The sequence below is a fragment of the Gopherus evgoodei genome, chromosome 2 (genome assembly GCF_007399415.2).
Source record: "Gopherus evgoodei ecotype Sinaloan lineage chromosome 2, rGopEvg1_v1.p, whole genome shotgun sequence".
Taxonomy (NCBI): Eukaryota; Metazoa; Chordata; order Testudines; family Testudinidae; genus Gopherus; species Gopherus evgoodei.
The window spans coordinates 225,543,964-225,563,738 of NC_044323.1; the positions used below are offsets into that span (position 1 = coordinate 225,543,964).

At 41.5% G+C, this 19,775-nt stretch overlaps 1 protein-coding gene across 1 annotated transcript in view; it reads right to left on the reverse strand.

Moving 5' to 3' along the window:
• Window positions 1–237: 237 nt before the first annotated feature.
• Window positions 238–19,775, reverse strand: part of RB1CC1 (RB1 inducible coiled-coil 1) — a 176,599-nt gene continuing 157,061 nt past the window's right edge. The window contains 3 exon segments of the mRNA XM_030553083.1: window positions 238–1,223; window positions 1,899–1,969; window positions 13,083–13,219. Of these exon segments, the coding sequence (XP_030408943.1) occupies window positions 1,146–1,223; window positions 1,899–1,969; window positions 13,083–13,219 (286 nt within the window). The 3' untranslated portion in view covers window positions 238–1,145.

Here is a 19,775-nt window from a genome sequence, read left to right on the forward strand (position 1 = left end):
AGAACACAGTGTCATTTGTTCATTACGGTTTAGTTAGAACAGTATACAAATTATCTTCCTTGACCACAGTAATTCATTTGAATAATATGTCTGCTCATCGGATCTGCTGACAAAATATGGATTGCCATTTAATTAAATCCTATTTGTTGTTACAAGAGGAGCCTCATCTATACATTGAAAATTACAGAATGGTATTATATGAAGTGGATATTTAAAAAGGCACACATTATTCAGACATTTTCAGGTTCAAATCTTTATTGTTTTAAAAGTCTACATGTCTTTTACAATTACAATAATTTGTTACTTAAATGACTCTTGTATGGTTAATGTACAATGAGTTGTTTCCTGAAACTCAACCATGAAATACAATTTTCATCAATATGATTTTTCTAAATAGATTAATACAAGACTTCTGTGTTGTTGGGAAGGTTCAAGTGCTTCACTTTAAATCTAACGGCACAGGGATTCTTCCCTTCAGAATCTATATGGTCAATCCATCAAAAGTGCTTTTGAAGATTGCAGATTTACCTGGGACTGATTTTCAGATCAGTCCACCAAATTACAAGGTTTTTTTTTAAACATTAAAGGGCATTTTAATGTAATGAAAGAAGATGCAGTAGTTATCATTATTTATCTACTGAGGCAAACTCATGTTGAAGAAAAATTATGATTATTAGCATGCAATGAACACTCCTCTTTAAATAGCTGATGACTTTATACATATTATAAAGAATCTGTTAAAGAGTGCAAGTACTTAAATGATTTCACAAAAGGACATATGCCGATAATAATGGTAACTAACATTTAACATCTAAATATAAGCTAATGTATATTTAACAGGCAATTAACATGGCTAATAATAAGCCATGATGCACAAGGTTTGCCCTTTGTGAAAATGAACTCCTTTGGTCCACACTCCTAAAGTTATCTGGGTAGAAAAATCTGAACAGTTATAGGGCCAGGGATTTTAATGAAATTCTTGTTTCTAAAATGTAACCCATTAAAAATTAAAAGTAGTATATCTGTGAAGCATATTGTCACATGACCTCAGTATAAAAAGATGGCCTGCTACTTGGAGCGATGAATGAGCACTGAAGGACAATCCAGAAAAGAATGAGACCAGAATAAACAGAGTTTCCACTGTGTTATACTTTTTTGTTCCACGGCACTGCTTTCACTCTGTAGAATTTTGTACCTAAAGGAACTTTAAATCTGTTTTGTGCCTGAGGAATAAAACAAACAACATTATTTCAAATTACATACCAAAAATGTTGTTCTATTTTATTCTGCTTTCATTAAGATTTTTCAGAGCAGGAAGTTATTTGCACCCCCAGCACTTTTAAAACTGACTAGAAAACCCTATTTGTCTGAACTGACAGCTGAAACCAGCCAGTGATAGCTTACCATTAACAGGGAGATGTGCCAATTGGCTAGTAGCATTACTGACTGCTCTATGCTGCTCCAGGGGTTAGTCCTCTGGCCCTGTGATGCAGCGATAGCTCAGAGGTTAAAAAGCTTTTAAAAATGAGTATTTTCCTCCTGATTTACTCAGTCTCTCCAAAATAGCTCATACAAATGCCAGGGCGGATGGCAAAATTACAGATAAACTACTTCCCCAAATTCATCTTTTGATGTGCACAGGACATTTCCAATTAATTCATCAAGGCAAGCATAAAACACCCTCAAGTAAGAATCTATCAGTGTGAATATTTCCAATCACCAGTAATAACTACTGGGTAGATTCTGCCATATTTACTCCACAAGCAGTCTCATACATTTCAATGGTGCTACTTGAGGAGAAGGTGGTACTGAACACGGTTAAGAGTAACAGAATCTTGACCCATTTTCCTTGTATACTGATTTTAATAATTACATATTTATCAGTAGTGTTCCCGTACCTTTTTTGCCTGGCAATATTCCTTTTCCATTACTTTTCCTAGCACCCAAGGTCTTCTAGATGCACCTGAAGCTAAACAGAATCAAAGCATTACACATGATATATTACTGTCCTCAAAGAGATAGGCCAACATTTTCAAACATGGGTGCTGCAAACTAAGCTCCTACATCAAGCTGGCTTGATTTTCACGGGGACCATGCAATTACATGTCTGAAAATTTTGGCTATAATCTTTTACACTGAAGTACCTTAAATTTCATAACTAGTAATATTTAGCTGCAATGATGAACATATACAAATACTAAAATGAAAACTAAAACAGCTTTAGAAACAACAGGATAACCAGAAATTAGAACAACTGTACTGGGACAAATTAGTAACAAAACTCTTCATGAAGACAATTTAGGTACTGGCATATTACTACAGCAGCTAGGGAACACATGCTTATGTTGCAATCTCATTACAAAAATGCTGTTATTTATTTTACTCTTTTCAAATAGTCATCAGCATGAAGGAAAATCTTAAAACAGGCGTGAAAGGAACGGATCATGTGATATACACACTATGCATATGATAAATTTTCAAACTGGTATATTAATGAGAAACAGTGTGTTTGAAACATTAGACTAGAAGGGTTAGGACTAGAATGCAGGACTCCAGACCCACCAGTAAAACTACAGCATACAAGGAAGACTGTGAATCTGTATGTCTTTAGTAACCATATTAAATAATACCTTAGATAGTATATTATAGCTCTTAAACCTAGATGTAGCATTTATTTTTATACATGCAGTAGTTACATGTATAAATTATAGTTTTCCTTTAAATATAAAAGAAAAACTAAGTAGTGCAATGAGATACAGACATGAAATCATTGCTCAAGTATTTACTGTATATTATTATCACCACCTGAGACTAATACAACTGGAAGAGTTTAAAAATCACATTTATTTTTCAGCATTTATGCTGTTTTATTTTTTGTGTTTCTCTCAGTTTAGTTAATGAAAATAGACTCACTCACTTCTGAGTTTTCATGAACTAGATCAGTGCATCCATGTCTGGGCTGTGCACTTTACAGAGGAATATTTAAATAAAACAAAAACCTGCTTTCATTGACATTTCAAATAAAAATCAAAACACATTTGTACTTAATATTACAGGTTTGTAAAATCTTAACTTCCATTACAAATATTTTGGACCTAACTGTTAACCACCTGACAAGTGTTTTTTAGCAAGCAGTAGCCTTTCATCTCTTCAGGCTGCCTGCTGCCCATAATCCAAAGCCCTCATCAAGGCACACATTCCTTACTCCCCTCCGTGTTCCCATGACCCTTCATTGTCACTTATCTGGCCCAAACATGAATAGTGGTGTACCATCTTTGCTGAGGGCAGCCAGGCTTTGGTTCCATTGGGGAAAAAACTGGAAATGGTCTTTATTAGTAAAGACAAAAATAGCGAGAAAGCCCTAGCTTTCCCTGACACGAGCAGCTTACAACATCTAAAAGCTCAGATTTGTAATAATATTGCAGAAATCGGCAACTCTGCAACCAGTTTCAGAATTTACCTAAGCCCATTTTTCAAAACAAGCAGAGGCAGATTAATGCAAGATTGAATAAATAATGTTCGGCATAATAGGTGGACACATGAGGGATTAATATTACTGTGAGAAGTAGATGTGCATGCCTGGGTGTCAAAGGGCAGCTCCAGACACCTCATTTTGGGGAGTACTAAAATGGTAACTTCCTGTACTTGGGTACATACATCTTGACTACTGTCCACCACAGCCATACCACTGTGCTCATGGCTGATCTGAGAATACGGGAGAAGAATAGTGATATGGTTCTTTGGAATTTATCCCAAACTTCACTTGTTTCATGAGGAGGTGAATGAGTGATCTCTCCTTTCCCCCGCCTTCTGCTGCACAAGGGGAACCCAAGTACTTGTTTCTTTCAATCCTAGCATTCAAGTTTATATTTCTTTCAAGTCAAGGACACAATGGTAGCACTCAGTTTACATTACCAAAGATGCCTTTTGTAAGGAAATGGGTTGGAAACATTTAGGAAAAGGGAAGCTGAAATTCTACTTTATATTTCTAGTTCTTCCAAATTTTGGGGCCCCAAAACACAGGCTTTGCAGGTGCCCAAGTAGCAAGATCTGTAAGAGGTGCTGAAAATTAAGTTGCTTTGGAGGTAGAAAGGGGGCAATGAAATGGGAATGTAAATTACAAGGGGTGACCTCACTGGTTGATGTTAAAATGTGTGCAAGGAACACAGCAATGATTTTAAGAGATTAGTGTAAGTGTGAAGCAGTTGCAGTGTGCCTCTCTAGATCAATAATATCTACAAGAACCATGCTCCATTTATTTTCTTTGTGAGATGCTTTATGTCTACTACTGTGCCTATCACCGATCTTCACAGCATTCCCAGCAGTTATTAAATTTATGATTAATAACTTAAAACTAAAAACTCTAAAAAAAGTGGTTCTATGCACATCCTTCTCTCCACTTTTTAAGTCACAGTACTTTTAGCTTGCCATCTTTATTTGCCAGATTCACACAGAAAACAGGGAGAGATCAATTTCTCAAAACTACTTTTAATAAAGTCTCAATATCCTGTACGTCATGTGTTTCATCCAGACCTTAAAAATTATCTCTGGCCTGAGAAAACTCATAACAAATTTCAAATTGAGAAGCTAAATGTGGAAAGTTAAAGGACATTTGTGTATGCATCAAATTTATTTTTTTGTTGGAGCCCTCCTTGCATTTAGCTGGGGATGGACACGCCTTTCGCCATTACTGTGTCTCTTGCACCAAGCCCAAGTATAGCCTGTTTACCCTCCTTTCCTTTTTTCCATCCATTCTCTCCCACACCTCCTTTTTCTGTTTCCTCCTCCTTTTCAACAACTTTTCTTTTTGCTTGCTCTTCTGAAAAAAAATTCCTTTAGTGAAGTCAGGGTTGGTGGGCTGCTGCTTGATTTCATTGTCCCGTATACATAAGATACTACTTTGCCCAGATGCACTGAAGACTGCTGAGGGAAAAGGTGGGGAAGATGAGCAGGACTGAAGGAGCTGCACGCCACTTTACATTGGCTGTGTTTGTTGTGTAGGTCACGCAGCTTGCCTTGCCTCACTGCTCCTCTCTCCTGCCCTAGTTGTACTGGGTTACTCACATATGCCCCAAGGGGAACCACTCCCAGTGCTGGGAAACATTATATTCCTGGTTTATAAAAGCATGGCAGAAGTCTGATTGGCTCAATATGCACAATAGGGTCCTTTTTTTGGAAAGTGTCTAGCAACCTTAATCATGAAGGGGGAGTACCATCTCTCCACAATTTAAACAAGTAACATTATAGGGAATGGGGAACTTGTACATACCCTATAATTACACAAATAAAGTATCTTTGATTTTGAAAAAATAAACCCTAAGTCTGTGCTTATAATTATATACTCCTTAACATTCTCTTTGCTGAGGATGTTCATGTAACCTCATACCTGTAAACCAATGGCTAGCAAAATGAATTGGGAGGGAAAAATGTTGGTTTGGATACCTAGGTTCTATTAGCCTTATTTTATATTTCATAATTATAGCTGTGCCACTGTGATGCCATTGTTAAGGATGCATTCCGTTTTGTATTTAACATGGGAGTTCAACCTGTTTTATAGGAAATGCAGTGTATCAGTCTCAAATTTTCAGCGCAGTCTCCGTATTCTGTAAGAGTTTGGAGGACTATTGGAAACTATGTAATTATTTTGCTAACTAACAAAAAGTTACTAGTGTTATTCATCATAACACTATGCCATGGTTTGCTAATGGAGAAAATGTTCTATGGTGGCAGTTTTCCTTCTGATACCTGTGGAAGCCTTCATGAACAGATTAAGAGAAGAATATAAAACTATCTTTTGATACATGCCCTCAATAATGTTCATTGCATCCAAAACTGGGGGCACAGGGAACAGATTTTGAGAGGCCATGGCCTCTGTGTTGCAGAGATGATTTTCAATGAACTAGCTACTTTAAAAGTTTACTTTTAAACACTTATTTCATGCACTGCATATCATAATAGCAAACAAAACACTAAGAACACTGAAGTGAATAAACATAAATAGCAAACAGAAAGGAAGTTGCAGTTTCCTAAGCTTACTTGAGGGAGAACTGAAATAAGTCAGCTGCAGCGGCACAGGAGGCGGCGAACAGAGCGGCTAACAGGGGAGTTTCAGTGGGAGTTTCAGTGGGAGTGCTGTTGGAGGAGCAGGTTTTTGTGGTTTTTGTAGTTTGTGGAGTTTGTGTGTGTGAGTGAGTGTGTGTGCAGGCTGCTAGGGGCTGTGTGCTGAGAGCGAGGCTGAGCCCTGAGTTGGGGGCGGGGCTTACCTGATTAGGGGTCCTATATAAGGAGCCAGGCACTCAGGCAGCGGCACAGGAGGCGGCGAACAGGGGAGTTTCAGTGGGAGTTTCCAGGGGGAGGTTACAGGGGAGACCAAGGCAGGGGAACCAGGAAGGCAGACCAGGGAAGAGGCAGAGGTCTGCCAGCAGCCCAGCGCTTGTTGGTGGCCTGCGGTGCGGTGTGAGGCGTGGATTGCCAGGCACAGACTTGGAGCGCTACGATGGAGGCGGAGGTAGCAGGTGCAGACACACTGAGGATGACCGGATGCGGTAGCTGCGGCATGTACATGGTCCTAGAGGGGGCACCTGAAAGGAGTTTCATCTGCATGAAGTGCCGCCTGATAGAGCTGCTGGAGGAAAAGGTAAGGGGACTGGAGATGCAAGTGGAAACTCTGGCTGAGTTTAGAAGGGGGTTTGAGCAGACGATGGAACGCAGACATGATGAGGCACAGGGGACAAGCTCAGACGAGCGGATAGAAGCAGGACCAAAGGACTCTGAGGAGGGGCTGCTGGGTGAGGAAAGTGGACGGTGGAAGCATGTGACTAGGAGAACCAGGCAGAGGAAAAGACGGGCCAGCGATGGAGAAATAGAACTCAGGAACAGGTTTGCTGAGTTGGGAAATGAAGATGGAGCACAGCAGGCTGCTGAAGGACAAAGGGCGAGAAAGAAGAGGTGAGCAGCTAGTCCTGCAGAAGGAGGGGAGGAGTCAATGGAGGCGACACCAAGTACGAGCCATAGGAGGATTGTAAGGGCGAATACAAATCGAAAGGAATTGCGACCACCTGCTGTGGGGGATAGACCGCAGAATCGCACTGTCGCCAGGAAAAGGCAAGTCTACGTGATTGGAGACTCTTTACTGAGAAGAGTAGATAGGCCTGTAACTAGACCTGATCGGGAGAACAGAAGGGTGTGCTGTCTGCCAGGGGCTAAGATACAGGATGTGGACCTGAGGCTGAATACGATCTTAGCGGGAGCGGGAAAGAATCCGTTGATTATCCTTCATGTGGGAACAAATGACACGGCTAGTTACTCGCTGGACTGTATCAAGGAGGACTATGCCAGACTGGGGAAGAGGCTCAAAGACATCGAGGCTCAGGTGATCTTCAGTGGGATTCTGCCGGTTCCTAGAGCGGGGCGACGAAGGAGTGACAAGATTATGGCGATCAACAGATGGCTTAGGGAGTGGTGTTATAAGGAGGGCTTTGGGATGTACGGTCACTGGGAAGCGTTTACGGATAGGCGACTGTTCGCTCAGGATGGACTTCACCTAAGCAAGGAGGGAAATAGAATTCTAGGATGGAGGCTCGCCGACCTCATCAAGAGAGCTTTAAACTAGGAAGTTGGGGGAGATGGTTGGGAGATGTTCGGGAGATCTCCACGCCGGAAAATAACCTGGAGAGGAAAGTAAACAAAGTGAGAGGGGATACCCTTGCGGTCCCAAGATTTGATCCAAGGAGGAATAGTGGAGTAGAAACCAGAGTAACGGGTGATGCTGGTGGTAAAAGGTCTCTGCACGACGGGGGAAAGAATGTCACTGATGCCAAACACCGAAAATTAAAAGGTCTGTACACTAATGCAAGGAGCCTAGGCAACAAGATGGAGGAACTGGAGTTACTGGTGCAGGAAGTGAAACCGGATATTATAGGGATAACTGAAACCTGGTGGAACAGTACTCATGACTGGAGCACGGGTATTGAAGGCTATGTGCTGTTTAGAAAAGACAGGAAGAAAGGCAAAGGTGGTGGAGTAGCCTTGTACATCAATGATGAAATTAACTGTAGCGAAATAAGAAGCGATGGAATGGATAAGACAGAGTCTGTCTGGGCGAAAATCACACTGGGTAAAAAAGCAACTAGAGCTTCCCCTGAGATAGTGCTTGGAGTGTGCTACAGACCGCCGGGATCGGATTGGGATATGGATAGAGACCTCTTTAATGTCTTTAATGAAGTAAACACAAAGGGGAAATGTGTGATTATGGGGGACTTCAACTTCCCGGATATAGACTGGAGGACGAGTACTTGCAAGAATAATAGGGGTCAGATTTTTCTGGATGTGATAGCGGATGGATTTCTTCATCAAGTAGTTGAAGTACCTACAAGAGGAGATGCCATTTTAGATTTGGTGTTGGTGAGCAGTGAGGACCTCATAGAAGAAATGGTGGTAGGGGACAACCTTGGTTCGAGTGATCATGAGCTGATTCAGTTCAAACTAGATGGAAGGATAAACAAATGTGGATCTGGGATTAGGGTTTTTGACTTCTCGAGGGCTAATTTTAAAGAGTTAAGGAAATTAGTTAGGAAAGTGGATTGGACTGAGGAATTAGTGGATTTAAATGCGGAGGCGGCCTGGGATTACTTTAAGTCGCAGCTGCGGAGATTGTCGGAAGCCTGCATCCCGAGAAAGGGGAAAAAAACCATGGGCAAGAGTTGTAGGCCAAACTGGATGAGCAAGCAACTCAGAGAGGGGATTAGACAAAAGCAGAAAGCTTACAGGGCGTGGAAGAAAGGCAGGATCAGTAAGGAAAGCTACCTTGGTGAGGTCAGAACATGTAGGGATAAAGTGAGGAAGGCTAAAAGCCGCATTGAGCTGGACCTTGCAAAGGGAATCAAAACCAATAGTAAAAGGTTCTACAGCCACATAAATAAGAAGAAAACAAAGAAAGAAGAAGTGGGGCCGCTATACACTGAGGATGGAATGGAGGTTAAGGATAACCTAGGCATGGCCCAACATCTAAACAAGTACTTTGCTTCAGTTTTTAATAAGACTAGTGTGGAACTGTCATAAACAGATAGCTAAGGGTTAATGTCTCTTTCACCTGAAACACCTGACCAGAGAACCAATCAGGAAACCGGATTTTTTCAACTTTGGGTGGAGGGAATTGTGTGTCTGAGTCTTTTGTCTGCCTGCCTGCTTTCTCTGAGCTTTGGAGAAGTAGTTCTACTTTCTAATCTTCTGTTTCTAAGTGTAAGGACAAAGAGATCAGATAGTAAGTTCTATGGTTTTCTTTTCTTTGGTATTTGCATGAATATAAGTGCTGGAGTGCTTTGAATTGTATTCTTTTTGAATAAGGCTGTTTATTCAATATTCTTTTAAGAAATTGCCCTGTATTGTATCATCTTAATACAGAGAGACCATTTGTATTTTTTCTTTCTTTTTTATATAAAGCTTTCTTTTAAGACCTGTTGGAGTTTTTCTTTACTTCAGGGAAATTGAGTCTGTACTCACCAGGGAATTGGTGGGAGGAAGAAATCAGGGGAGATCTGTGTGTGGGTTGGATATGCTAGCCTGATTTTGCATTCCCTCTGGGGGAATAGGAAAGTTCTTTTTGTTTCCAGGATTGGGAACAGAGAGGGGGATCACTCTGTGTAGTTTCACAGAGCTTGTGTCTGTGTATCTCTCCAGGAGCACCTGGAGGGGGGAAGGGAAAAAGGATTATTTCCCTTTGTTGTGAGACTCAAGGGATTTGGGTCTTGGGGTCCCCAGGGAAGGTTTTTCAGGGGGACCAGAGTGCCCCAAAACACTCTAATTTTTTGGGTGGTGGCAGCAAGTACCAGGTCCAAGCTGGTAGCTAAGCTTGGAGGTTTTCATGCTAACCCCCATATTTTGGACGCTAAGGTCCAGATCTGGGACTAAGGTTATAACAGGAACCTTGCGATGATGGAGGGATGATAAACGGGAATGTGGATATGGAAGTGGATATTACCGCAACTGAGGTAGAGGCTGTAGTTGAACAGCTCGATGGGACAAAGTCGGAGGGCCCGGACAATCTCCATCCGAGGATATTAAAGAAACTGGCGCGTGAAATTGCGAGCCTGTTAGCGAGAATTTTTAAGCAATCGGTAAACTCGGGGGTTGTGCCGTATGACTGGAGGATTGCTAATGTCGTTCCTATTTTTAAGAAAGGGAATAAAAGTGATCCGGGTAATTATAGGCCTGTTAGCTTGACGTCTGTAGTATGCAAGGTCTTGGAAAAAATTTTAAGGGAGAAAGTAGTTAAGGACATAGAGGTCAATGGTAATTGGGACGAATTGCAACACGGATTTAGTAAAGGTAGATCGTGTCAAACCAATCTGATCTCCTTCTTTGAGAAGGTGACGGATTACTTAGATAAAGGAAATGCGGTAGATATAATTTACCTAGATTTCAGTAAGGCGTTCGACACGGTTCCGCACGGGGAACTGTTAGTCAAATTGGAAAAGATGGGAATGAATATGAAAGTTGTAAGATGGATAAGGAACTGGTTAAAGGGGAGACTCCAGAGGGTCGTATTGAAAGGTGAATTGTCAGGCTGGAAGGAGGTCACTAGTGGAGTCCCTCAAGGATCGGTTTTGGGACCGATCTTATTTAACCTTTTTATTACTGACCTTGGCACAAAGAGCGGGAATGTGCTAATAAAGTTTGCGGATGACACGAAGCTGGGGGGTATTGCTAACACGGAGAAGGACAGGGATACTATTCAGGAAGATCTGAACCACCTTGTAAACTGGAGTAATAGAAATAGGATGAAATACAATAGCGAAAAGTGCAAGGTTATGCATTTAGGAATTAATAATAAGAATTTTGGATATACATTGGGGGCGCATCAGTTGGAAGCGACAGAGGAGGAGAAGGACCTTGGGGTACTGGTTGATAGCAGGATGACTATGAGTCGCCAATGTGATACGGCTGTTAAAAAAGCAAATGCGATTTTGGGATGCATCAGGCGGGGTATATCCTGCAAGGATAAGGAGGTGTTAATACCGTTATACAAGGCGTTGGTGAGACCACATCTGGAATACTGTGTGCAGTTCTGGTGTCCCATGTTCAAGAAGGATGAATTCAAACTGGAACAGGTTCAGAGACGGGCTACAAGGATGATCCGAGGAATGGAAAAACTGCCTTATGAAAGGAGACTCAAAGAGCTTGGCTTGTTTAGCCTGGCCAAAAGAAGGCTGCGGGGGGATATGCTTGCTCTATATAAATATAACAGGGGGGTTAACGTTAGGGAGGGAGAGGAATTATTTAAGTTTAGTACTAATGTAGGCACGAGGACGAATGGGTATAAACTGGATATTAGGAAGTTTAGACTTGAAATTAGACGAAGGTTTCTAACCATTAGGGGAGTGAAGTTCTGGAACAGCCTTCCGAGGGAAGTAGTGGGGGCAAAAGACTTTCCTGGCTTTAAGACAATGCTTGATAAGTATATGGAGGGGATGTTATGATAGGATCGTTAATTTGGGCAATTGATCTTGGATTACCACCAGATAGGTCTGCACAATGGTCTGCGGGGAGATGTTGGATGGAATGGGAACTAAGTTACTGCAGAGAATTCCTTCTTGGGTGCTGGCTGGTGACTCTTGCCCACATGCTCAGGGTTTAGCTGATCGCCATATTTGGGGTCGGTAAGGAATTTTCCTCCAGGGCGGATTGGCAGGGGCCCTGGAGGTTTTTCGCCTTCCCCTGCAGCGTGGGGCACGGGTCGCTTGCTGGTGGTTTCTCTGCAGCTTGAGGTCTTCAAACCAATTTTGAGGATTTCAATAACTCGGTCCTGGGATAGGGGTTGTTATAAAATTGGATGGGTGGGGTTCTGTGGCCTGCCTTGTGCAGGAGGTCAGACTAGATGATCAGATTGGTCCCTTCTGACCTATGAGTCTATGAGTCTATAAGTACCCCACAAAAACCTTGAAACACAGAAAAACCACGAAAAACCCTGCTTTGCTAAACTTGAGCACAAAGGATTAACAATATCTAAAGCAGCAGTTCCCTGGCTGTGGACTGCGTACCCAGATGGGGTTGAGAAGATTCCCACTGTGCAGAATATGTCATTTTGTTCTGCACAGTATAACTTCACATGTATGGTGTGTGTGAGGTCATAATATATGAAGAACACCATTTTGCTCTACAAAATGGCATTCTCTGCACAGCGTGACCTCATGTACCATATGTACAAGGCATGCTGTGCTCTTCAAAATGATGGCTTCCATGCTGTCTGAGGCCCACAAGGAAATAATTCACTAAAATGAAGTCATGCTGGCAAACAATTTGGGAACCCTTGATCTAAAGAACACATCTTCCTGAAAGAATTTGAGCACTGCTGAACTTCATTTATGTAGGGTTGAGAAACAGCAGCAAATGCAGGCATTTAAAAATCAGGAAACAAAAAGTTATGGCTCTCTCTTAATTCTCTCACACTGAACATACAGATCCATAAAATTCCATCCATGCTGCAGGAGATTTCTTTGCCTGAAGGGAAAATACCTTTAAATAAAACTGAGCCCTTGTTTTCTTTTTTAAAAAGTCAATTCCTTTTACAGCACAGGTGGACGTTCAAGACTCTGCAATTGACTCAGACCCAAATTTTGTAAATAGCAGCACAAAAACAGACCTACACAGCCATCATCAAAACTTTGTAGTTATTTTAGTACCATAAATAGTAACATGACTAAGCCTAATGGTAATTTCTTATGGTACACATATCAAACGTGCATGTATGTATGCAGAAATATAGTCTTAAATGTGTTTTGCAGCATACATCAAAAAAGGATGACTGCATTTTGCTCTAACTGTCCGAAGTACTCACTTCTGGGACAATATGTAATATGGAAAAGTTCTGCCTAAAAAAAACCCTTTCAGAAAATTACTGAATGAGGCTATAATGAAAATCTCAATGTCGGATTAACTACAACTTTTGCTACAAATATACATTATGTATCAAGCTAAAACATACATCTATTTACGTAATTATTAAACAGCTGTTAGAAGAATAAGGGTATAAGATCATGTTAAGTGCCTCAGAACATTATGTCATAGAGTTATCTGACACTTACCACACTCACCTGGCTTCAGATCCAGCGCAGCAAGAGACTCTGAATGTAAGAAATACAATGTTGGACTGACAGTAAATAATACATAATTGTCATGGCGTTCGTCCAAGATAATGAGAACCAAATCGCCAACCTGAAAACTGGATAAAATAAGAATACTTAACAGCAAAATATAAAAATATAGTATTGAATATTTACACAGATTACTAAAGCACTTTTTAAAAGCATTACACAGATCTACTTATCACTTTTTGAAACACATTTTAGAATTTATGCATATCTGTACATTTTGTAATGCCAGTTAATTGAGTATTAGGTTTCCTATGAGGACAATGTCAATTCCTCACCATTAAAAAAAAAAAAATTTTTTTTTCTCCTCACAATGTGCTTCAAATAAATTTTTCTGCAAGAAGTTACACATAAGCAACTGGGATGTGCCAGAGGCTACCCTGGGTTGTGAGGCACCTTGTCACCACCTGCTAGAAGCATGAGGGAGTCTCGTCTGTGCCTGTTGTGGATCAGCTCCTCAACTCCACCAGTCTCTGGCAACCCAAACACTAGTTTCCAGGTCTCTGCAGGCCTCATTCTTTCTACATAGGTTAGCAATAGGCACAAACTCTTTGACCATCCCTCTGGAGAGATCAGCCCCTGTTCCACTGACCATGCACTGAACTCTCAGGTCATCCTCTACTCACAAAGGAATAGCACAAACCAGCTTACAGGATTCAACTCCGGATCACTACTTTGCTTAACGCATTTAGATATATTATAGTGAAGGCAAGAATAAGCTTATTCTCCAATGACAGTAAGAAAGAACATGGGAAAAATGATTACATATAAACAAAATTGTAACACGCTTTCTAGCTCACAAGACCTACAGGATAGTTTATCTCAAGCCCTTTTCCCAGTTTTTTCAACCAGGATGACTGATATCCTCCTTCAGATATATCAGAGCAGACCTTTGATATTCACCTGAAACCAGGGTGTTCCACCTTCCTGCTGTTTACCTCTTCCTGTGAATTACTTCTGAAGTCTCCAAAAGCGCTTCATTAGCAGCTGATTCCGTGCTTTTTCACACCTAAAATGAAGCTGCACCACTGTAGTGCTTTAATGAAGACACTACCTAAATTGATGGGAGAGGGTCTCCTGTCGATATAGGTATTCCGCCTCCCTGAGAAACGGTAGCTAGGCCAACAGGAGAATTCTACCATGGGGGTCAATTTAATTATGTCGCTCAGAAGTGTGGATTTTTCACATCCCTATGTGATGTAGCAATACCAACCTAATTTCCTAGTACTGATCAGCCTCAGTATGTTAATAAACTTTGGCTGTAGGACACACAGTATACAATGGTCCACCAGGGACATAAGTATCTCCTACTTCTTGTCTGGAGAAGTTAGGCTCAAGGAGCACTACATATGAGTGGCTTGCCTTTAAACTACAAGATTCAGAGAACACAATTTTCAGCATATACACATAATTCCTCACATATTTTCCATACAATATTATAATGACTAGTGTAACAAAGGTGTTGAATAGAAACCTTACATGACATTATTTTGGTGAACCGAGGGGACATTTGTACCCCTATGTAGCCCTGTGCCCTCTGCCAGTTGGCATCAAGAGGTCTTGGGTCACACCAATACATAGGAAGGTTTGTGTGGGAAAATATCTCTGAGAGGTAAGAGCTAATTCAGACCACATAGTTTTGTATGTGTAGTTGGGATTATGTTTTCCAGTGTGCATTACTTTCCATTTATCAACACTGAATTTCATCTGCCATTTTGTTGCCCAGTCACTCTTTTTTTTTTTTTTTTTTTATTAAAGATCCATTCGTAACTCTTTGCAGTCTGCTTTGGACTTAATTATCTTGAGCAATTTTGTATCATCTGCAAGCTTTGCCATCTCACTGTTTACTCCCATTTCCAGATGATTTATGTATATGCTGAGCAGCACGGGTCCCAGTACAGATCCTTGGAGGACCCCAATATTTACTTCTTTCCACTGTGAAAACTGACCACTTATTCCAATTCTTTGTTATCTATCTTTTAATGAGATACTGATCTATGAGAGGACCCTCCCTCCTATCTCATGATTCCTTTTGCTTAAGAGCCTTTGGTGAGGGACATTGTCAAAGTTTTCTGTAAGTCCAAGTACACTATATCCACTCCATCACCCTTGTCCGTTCACTATTTTTTTTTTTTTAAATTGGGGCTGTGGAAGAAAACAAGTCCTCACTCTACGTTTCTTAGCAACAAGTCAGAGGCACTTTTATTACGAGCAATTGCAAGGGAAGACTGCAGTCAGATAGGAAGGGCCCCTGACCTTAGGCAGACCTTCCCCCTAAAAGCAGCATAAGACAAGTATTTATACCTTCCCATTACATGCACCAACGGCTAATGGTTATCCTTTGTTTACACAAACTCCCTCCAGACACTACCTTACTTCAAGGTTTCTGCTTAAATCAGCATTCCATTCTTATCAACTAAAGCAAGCAGAAAAGTGAGGTGTGAAGCAGCATCTCTTACAATTTTTGTGTTGTTAGTGTTACATTTCACTCTATCCTTAAACCTGACTAAAACATGTACCCTGCTTTAATTCTGCTTCCACATTCCCCCCTTTTGAGCTTATGGCACAACTAATATTATGAGCCTCTATTATGGTGTTTTTAAAAAGTTTCCATGGATCTTGTTTTTAATTTCCATTTAACTAATCTACTCATTTTTGTGAAGTTCCCCTTTTCGAAATTTAAATGCTACTGTGGTAGGTTTCTCTGATATCTTTCCCCCTACGAGCACGTTAAATTTTATTACATTATGGTTGCTATTACCGAGTGGTTCAGCTATATTCACCTCTTGGACCAAATACAGAGCACACTTGAGGATTAATTAAAGAATTGCCTCCCCCACTTCGTGGGATCCAGGACTAAGCTTTTTCAGGAAGCAGTCATTAATGGTGTCTAGAAATGTTCTCTCTGCATTTGGTCCTGAGATGACATGGACCCAATAAATCTGGAGGCAGATGATATCACCCATTATTATTGGGTTTTTTATTTTTACAGTCTTTCTAATCTCCCTGAACATTTCACCATCGTCGTCATGATTCTAGTCAGGTGATCACTAGTATATTCCTACTGCTATACTTTTATTCTTGAAGCATGGAATTTCTATCCATAGAGATTCAATGGTACTGTTTGAGTCATTTAAGATTTTCACTATATTTGACTCTATGCTTTGTTTCACATATAATGCCATTCCTCCATCAGCACGACCTACTCTATCATTCCTATGTATTTCGTACCCTGGTATTACTGTGTCCCTTTGATTAGCATCTTCCTACCAAGTTTCTGTGACGCCTGTTATATCAATATACTCATTTAATACCAGGCACTTTTAAATTCATGTTCCTGCTTAAAAGTGAAAACTCTGTGTAATGCTTTTTCTTAGATGTTAAAAGACTGTATGGACCTCTTCTGAGATGTGCATTTGCAAATGTTTTACATCCAAATGCAAGCATCTTCTAATATAAAAACTTCCTAATGTCGTTGCTATGTTAAAAGCAAGATGTTTTATATACCACTACAGAACTCAATGACATTACTATAACTGCACAGCAAAGAATACAGAATATTTATATTAACTGGGGAATTAAGTTATTTAGTTAAGCAATTTCCTTTCCAAACTCAGAAAGAAAATAACTTTGCATGGACTGTTAAGAAGAGCAGCCAATGCCTTTTTGGATGGCTAAGTTTAAAAAGACTATTTTAAGAACTGGGAAACTTTTATCTTTGATGCCCATCTGAAACAAAATTTCAACTCCTATTAAGCTCTGATGGAACTCAAATGGTATTTAAGAAAATGGACTAAAAAAAAAATTAAAACTCTAAAGATGCTGAAAATTTCCTGCCACAAGACAATTAAATGTACACTGCATATGAATTAACAGACTACATGTCATGAACTGAAGATATTACTAAGACCAACCCATGAGCCAGTAAAAGGACAACAGCAGATCTGAATCCAGCCAAGCATGAAAGAAGTGTTTTCCTCCTTCCAAGGGATCAGAGGAAAGAGCGGGATAAAGCTTCTATGAATTGAGGAAGCAAACTAGCAGCACTCCCATCTTTCAACTCCATGCAACACTCTCAATGCAGCCTCTCACCTCTGCTCCATGTCTCTAAGGCCTGGTCTACACTACGCGTTTAAACCGAATTTAGCAGCGTTAAACCGATTTAACCCTGCACCCGTCCACACAATGAGGCCCTTTATATCGATATAAAGGGATCTTTAAACCGGTTTCTGTACTACTCCCCGACGAGAGGAGTAGCGCTGAAATCGGTATTGCCATGTTGGATTAGGGTTAGTGTGGCCGCAAATCGACAGTATTGGCCTCTGGGCGGTATCCCACAGTGCACCATTGTGACCGCTCTGGAAAGCGATCCGATCTCGGATGCACTGGCCAGGTAGACAGGAAAAGCCCCATGAACTTTTGAATTTCATTTCCTGTTTGCCAAGCGTGGAGCGCTGATCAGCACGGGTGGCCATGCAGTCCCAAATCCAAAAAGAGCTCCACCATGGACCGTACAGGAGATACTGGATCTGATCGCTGTATGGGGAGACAAATCTGTTCTATCAGAGCTCCGTTACAGAAGACGAAATGACAAAGCATTTGAAAAAATCTCCAGGCTATCATAGACAGAGGCCACAGCACAGTGCTGTGTGACAAGCATAACAGAAAGCCAAAGAATCAAATAGACGCTCATGGAGGGAGGGAGGCGGTACTGAGGACTCCAGCTATCCCACAGTCCCCATAGTCTCCAAAAAGCATTTGCATTCTTGGCTGAGCTCCCAATGCCTGAAGGGTCAAAAACATTTTCCCGGGTGTTTCAGGGTATATGTCGTCAATTTACACCCTCCCCGCCCGCCACGAAAGAAAAGGGAAAAAAAACGTTTCTCGCCTTTTTTCAATGTCACCCTATGTCTACTGCATGCTGCTGGTAGACGGGGTGCTGCAGCACTCAAAACCAGTATCCCCTTCCCGATGGTACAATATGACTGCTATCCATTGTCATCATCAGCCCGTGAGTGCTCCTGGCTGGCCTCGGTGAGGTCGGCTGGAGGCGCCTGGGTAAAAATGGGAATGACTCCTCGTCATTCCTGGCAGATGGTACAGAACGGCTGGTAACCATCCTCATCATAGCAACTGGAGGCTGAGCTCTATCAGCCCTCACCTTTCATGTCTAAAGAAAAGATTCTGTACTGCCTGGACTATCATAGCAGCTGGAGATTGCCTCCCCCTCATTTTATCTCACTAAAAAGTCAGTGTTTCTTTTTCCTCCATTCCTTATAACTTCATCACACAAATGGGGGGACACTGCCATGGTAGCCCAGGAGGGTTGGGGGAGGAGGGAAGCAATGGGTAGGGTTGTTGCAGGGGCACCCCCTAGAATGGCATGCAACTCATCATTTCTGCGGGCTCTCTGGGACTCTGACATGGAGCGGCTGTGCTCTCTGGTTCCCTAGTACACTTGCCCCATATTCTGAGCAGGACAAAACATAAAGAAGGGAATGACCCGGGGAGTCATTCCCATTTTTGTCCATGTGCCCCTGGCCGACCTCAGTGAGGCCAGCCAGGAGCATCCATGACAGCAGCAGACGGTACAGAACGAATGATAACAGTCATCTCATTGCCAATTTACAATGGCATGGCAGATGGTGCAATAGGGATGGTAACTGTCTGCTACCTTGCAAAGGCAAATGAATGCTGCTGTGTAGCACTGCAGTACTGCACCTGTCAGCAGCATCCAGTACACATACGGTGACAGTGACAAAAGGCAAAACGGTTCCATGGTTGCCATGCTATGGTGTCTGCCAGGGCAATCTAGGGAAAAAGGGCGCGAAATGACTGACTGTCATTGCTTTCACGGAGGAAGGATTGAGTGACGACATTTACCCAGAATCACCTGCGACACTGTTTTTGCATTGGGATCTCAACCGAGAATTCCAATAGGTGGGGGAGACTGCGGGAACTATGGGATAGCTACGGGATAGCTACCCACAGTGCAACATTCCGGAAATCGACGCTAGCCTTGGTACATGGACGCACACCACTGAATTAATGTGCTTAGTGTGGCTGTGTCAAGGTGCCTTCCTAACTCTGAACTTAGGGTACAGATCTGGGGACCTGCATGGACACTTCTAAGCTTAATTACTAGCTTAGATCTGGTATCATTGCTACCATCCAGAATTTTCAGTGTCTGGATCACTCCCTTTCCCCCAAAACCTTCCCCTCCCTGGGTAGCCTTGAGAGACTCCACCAATTCCCTGGTGAGTCCAGATCCAATCCCTTGGATCTGAAAACAAGGAAAAATCAATCAGGTATTAAGAAAAAGGCTGTTAATTAAAGAAAAGAAAGATAAAATAAAACCTTCTGGGAGAGATTAGCATACCAGCTACTCTCACAGACAACAGATTCAAAACACAGAGGATGTTCCCCTGGGCACCAATTTATTTATACAAAAAAAATACCCAATTTGATTCTACCTCTAATTGCATAAGACAGGTTACAAAGAAATAAACATAAATCTATTTATTCTTTTCTAAAACTTACTACTCTGATAAGAGGCTGGTTCCTTGATCTTTTTCACTCCGGCTGAAACTGAAACTCTAAACAAAGGAAAAACTTCCCTCCTTCCTT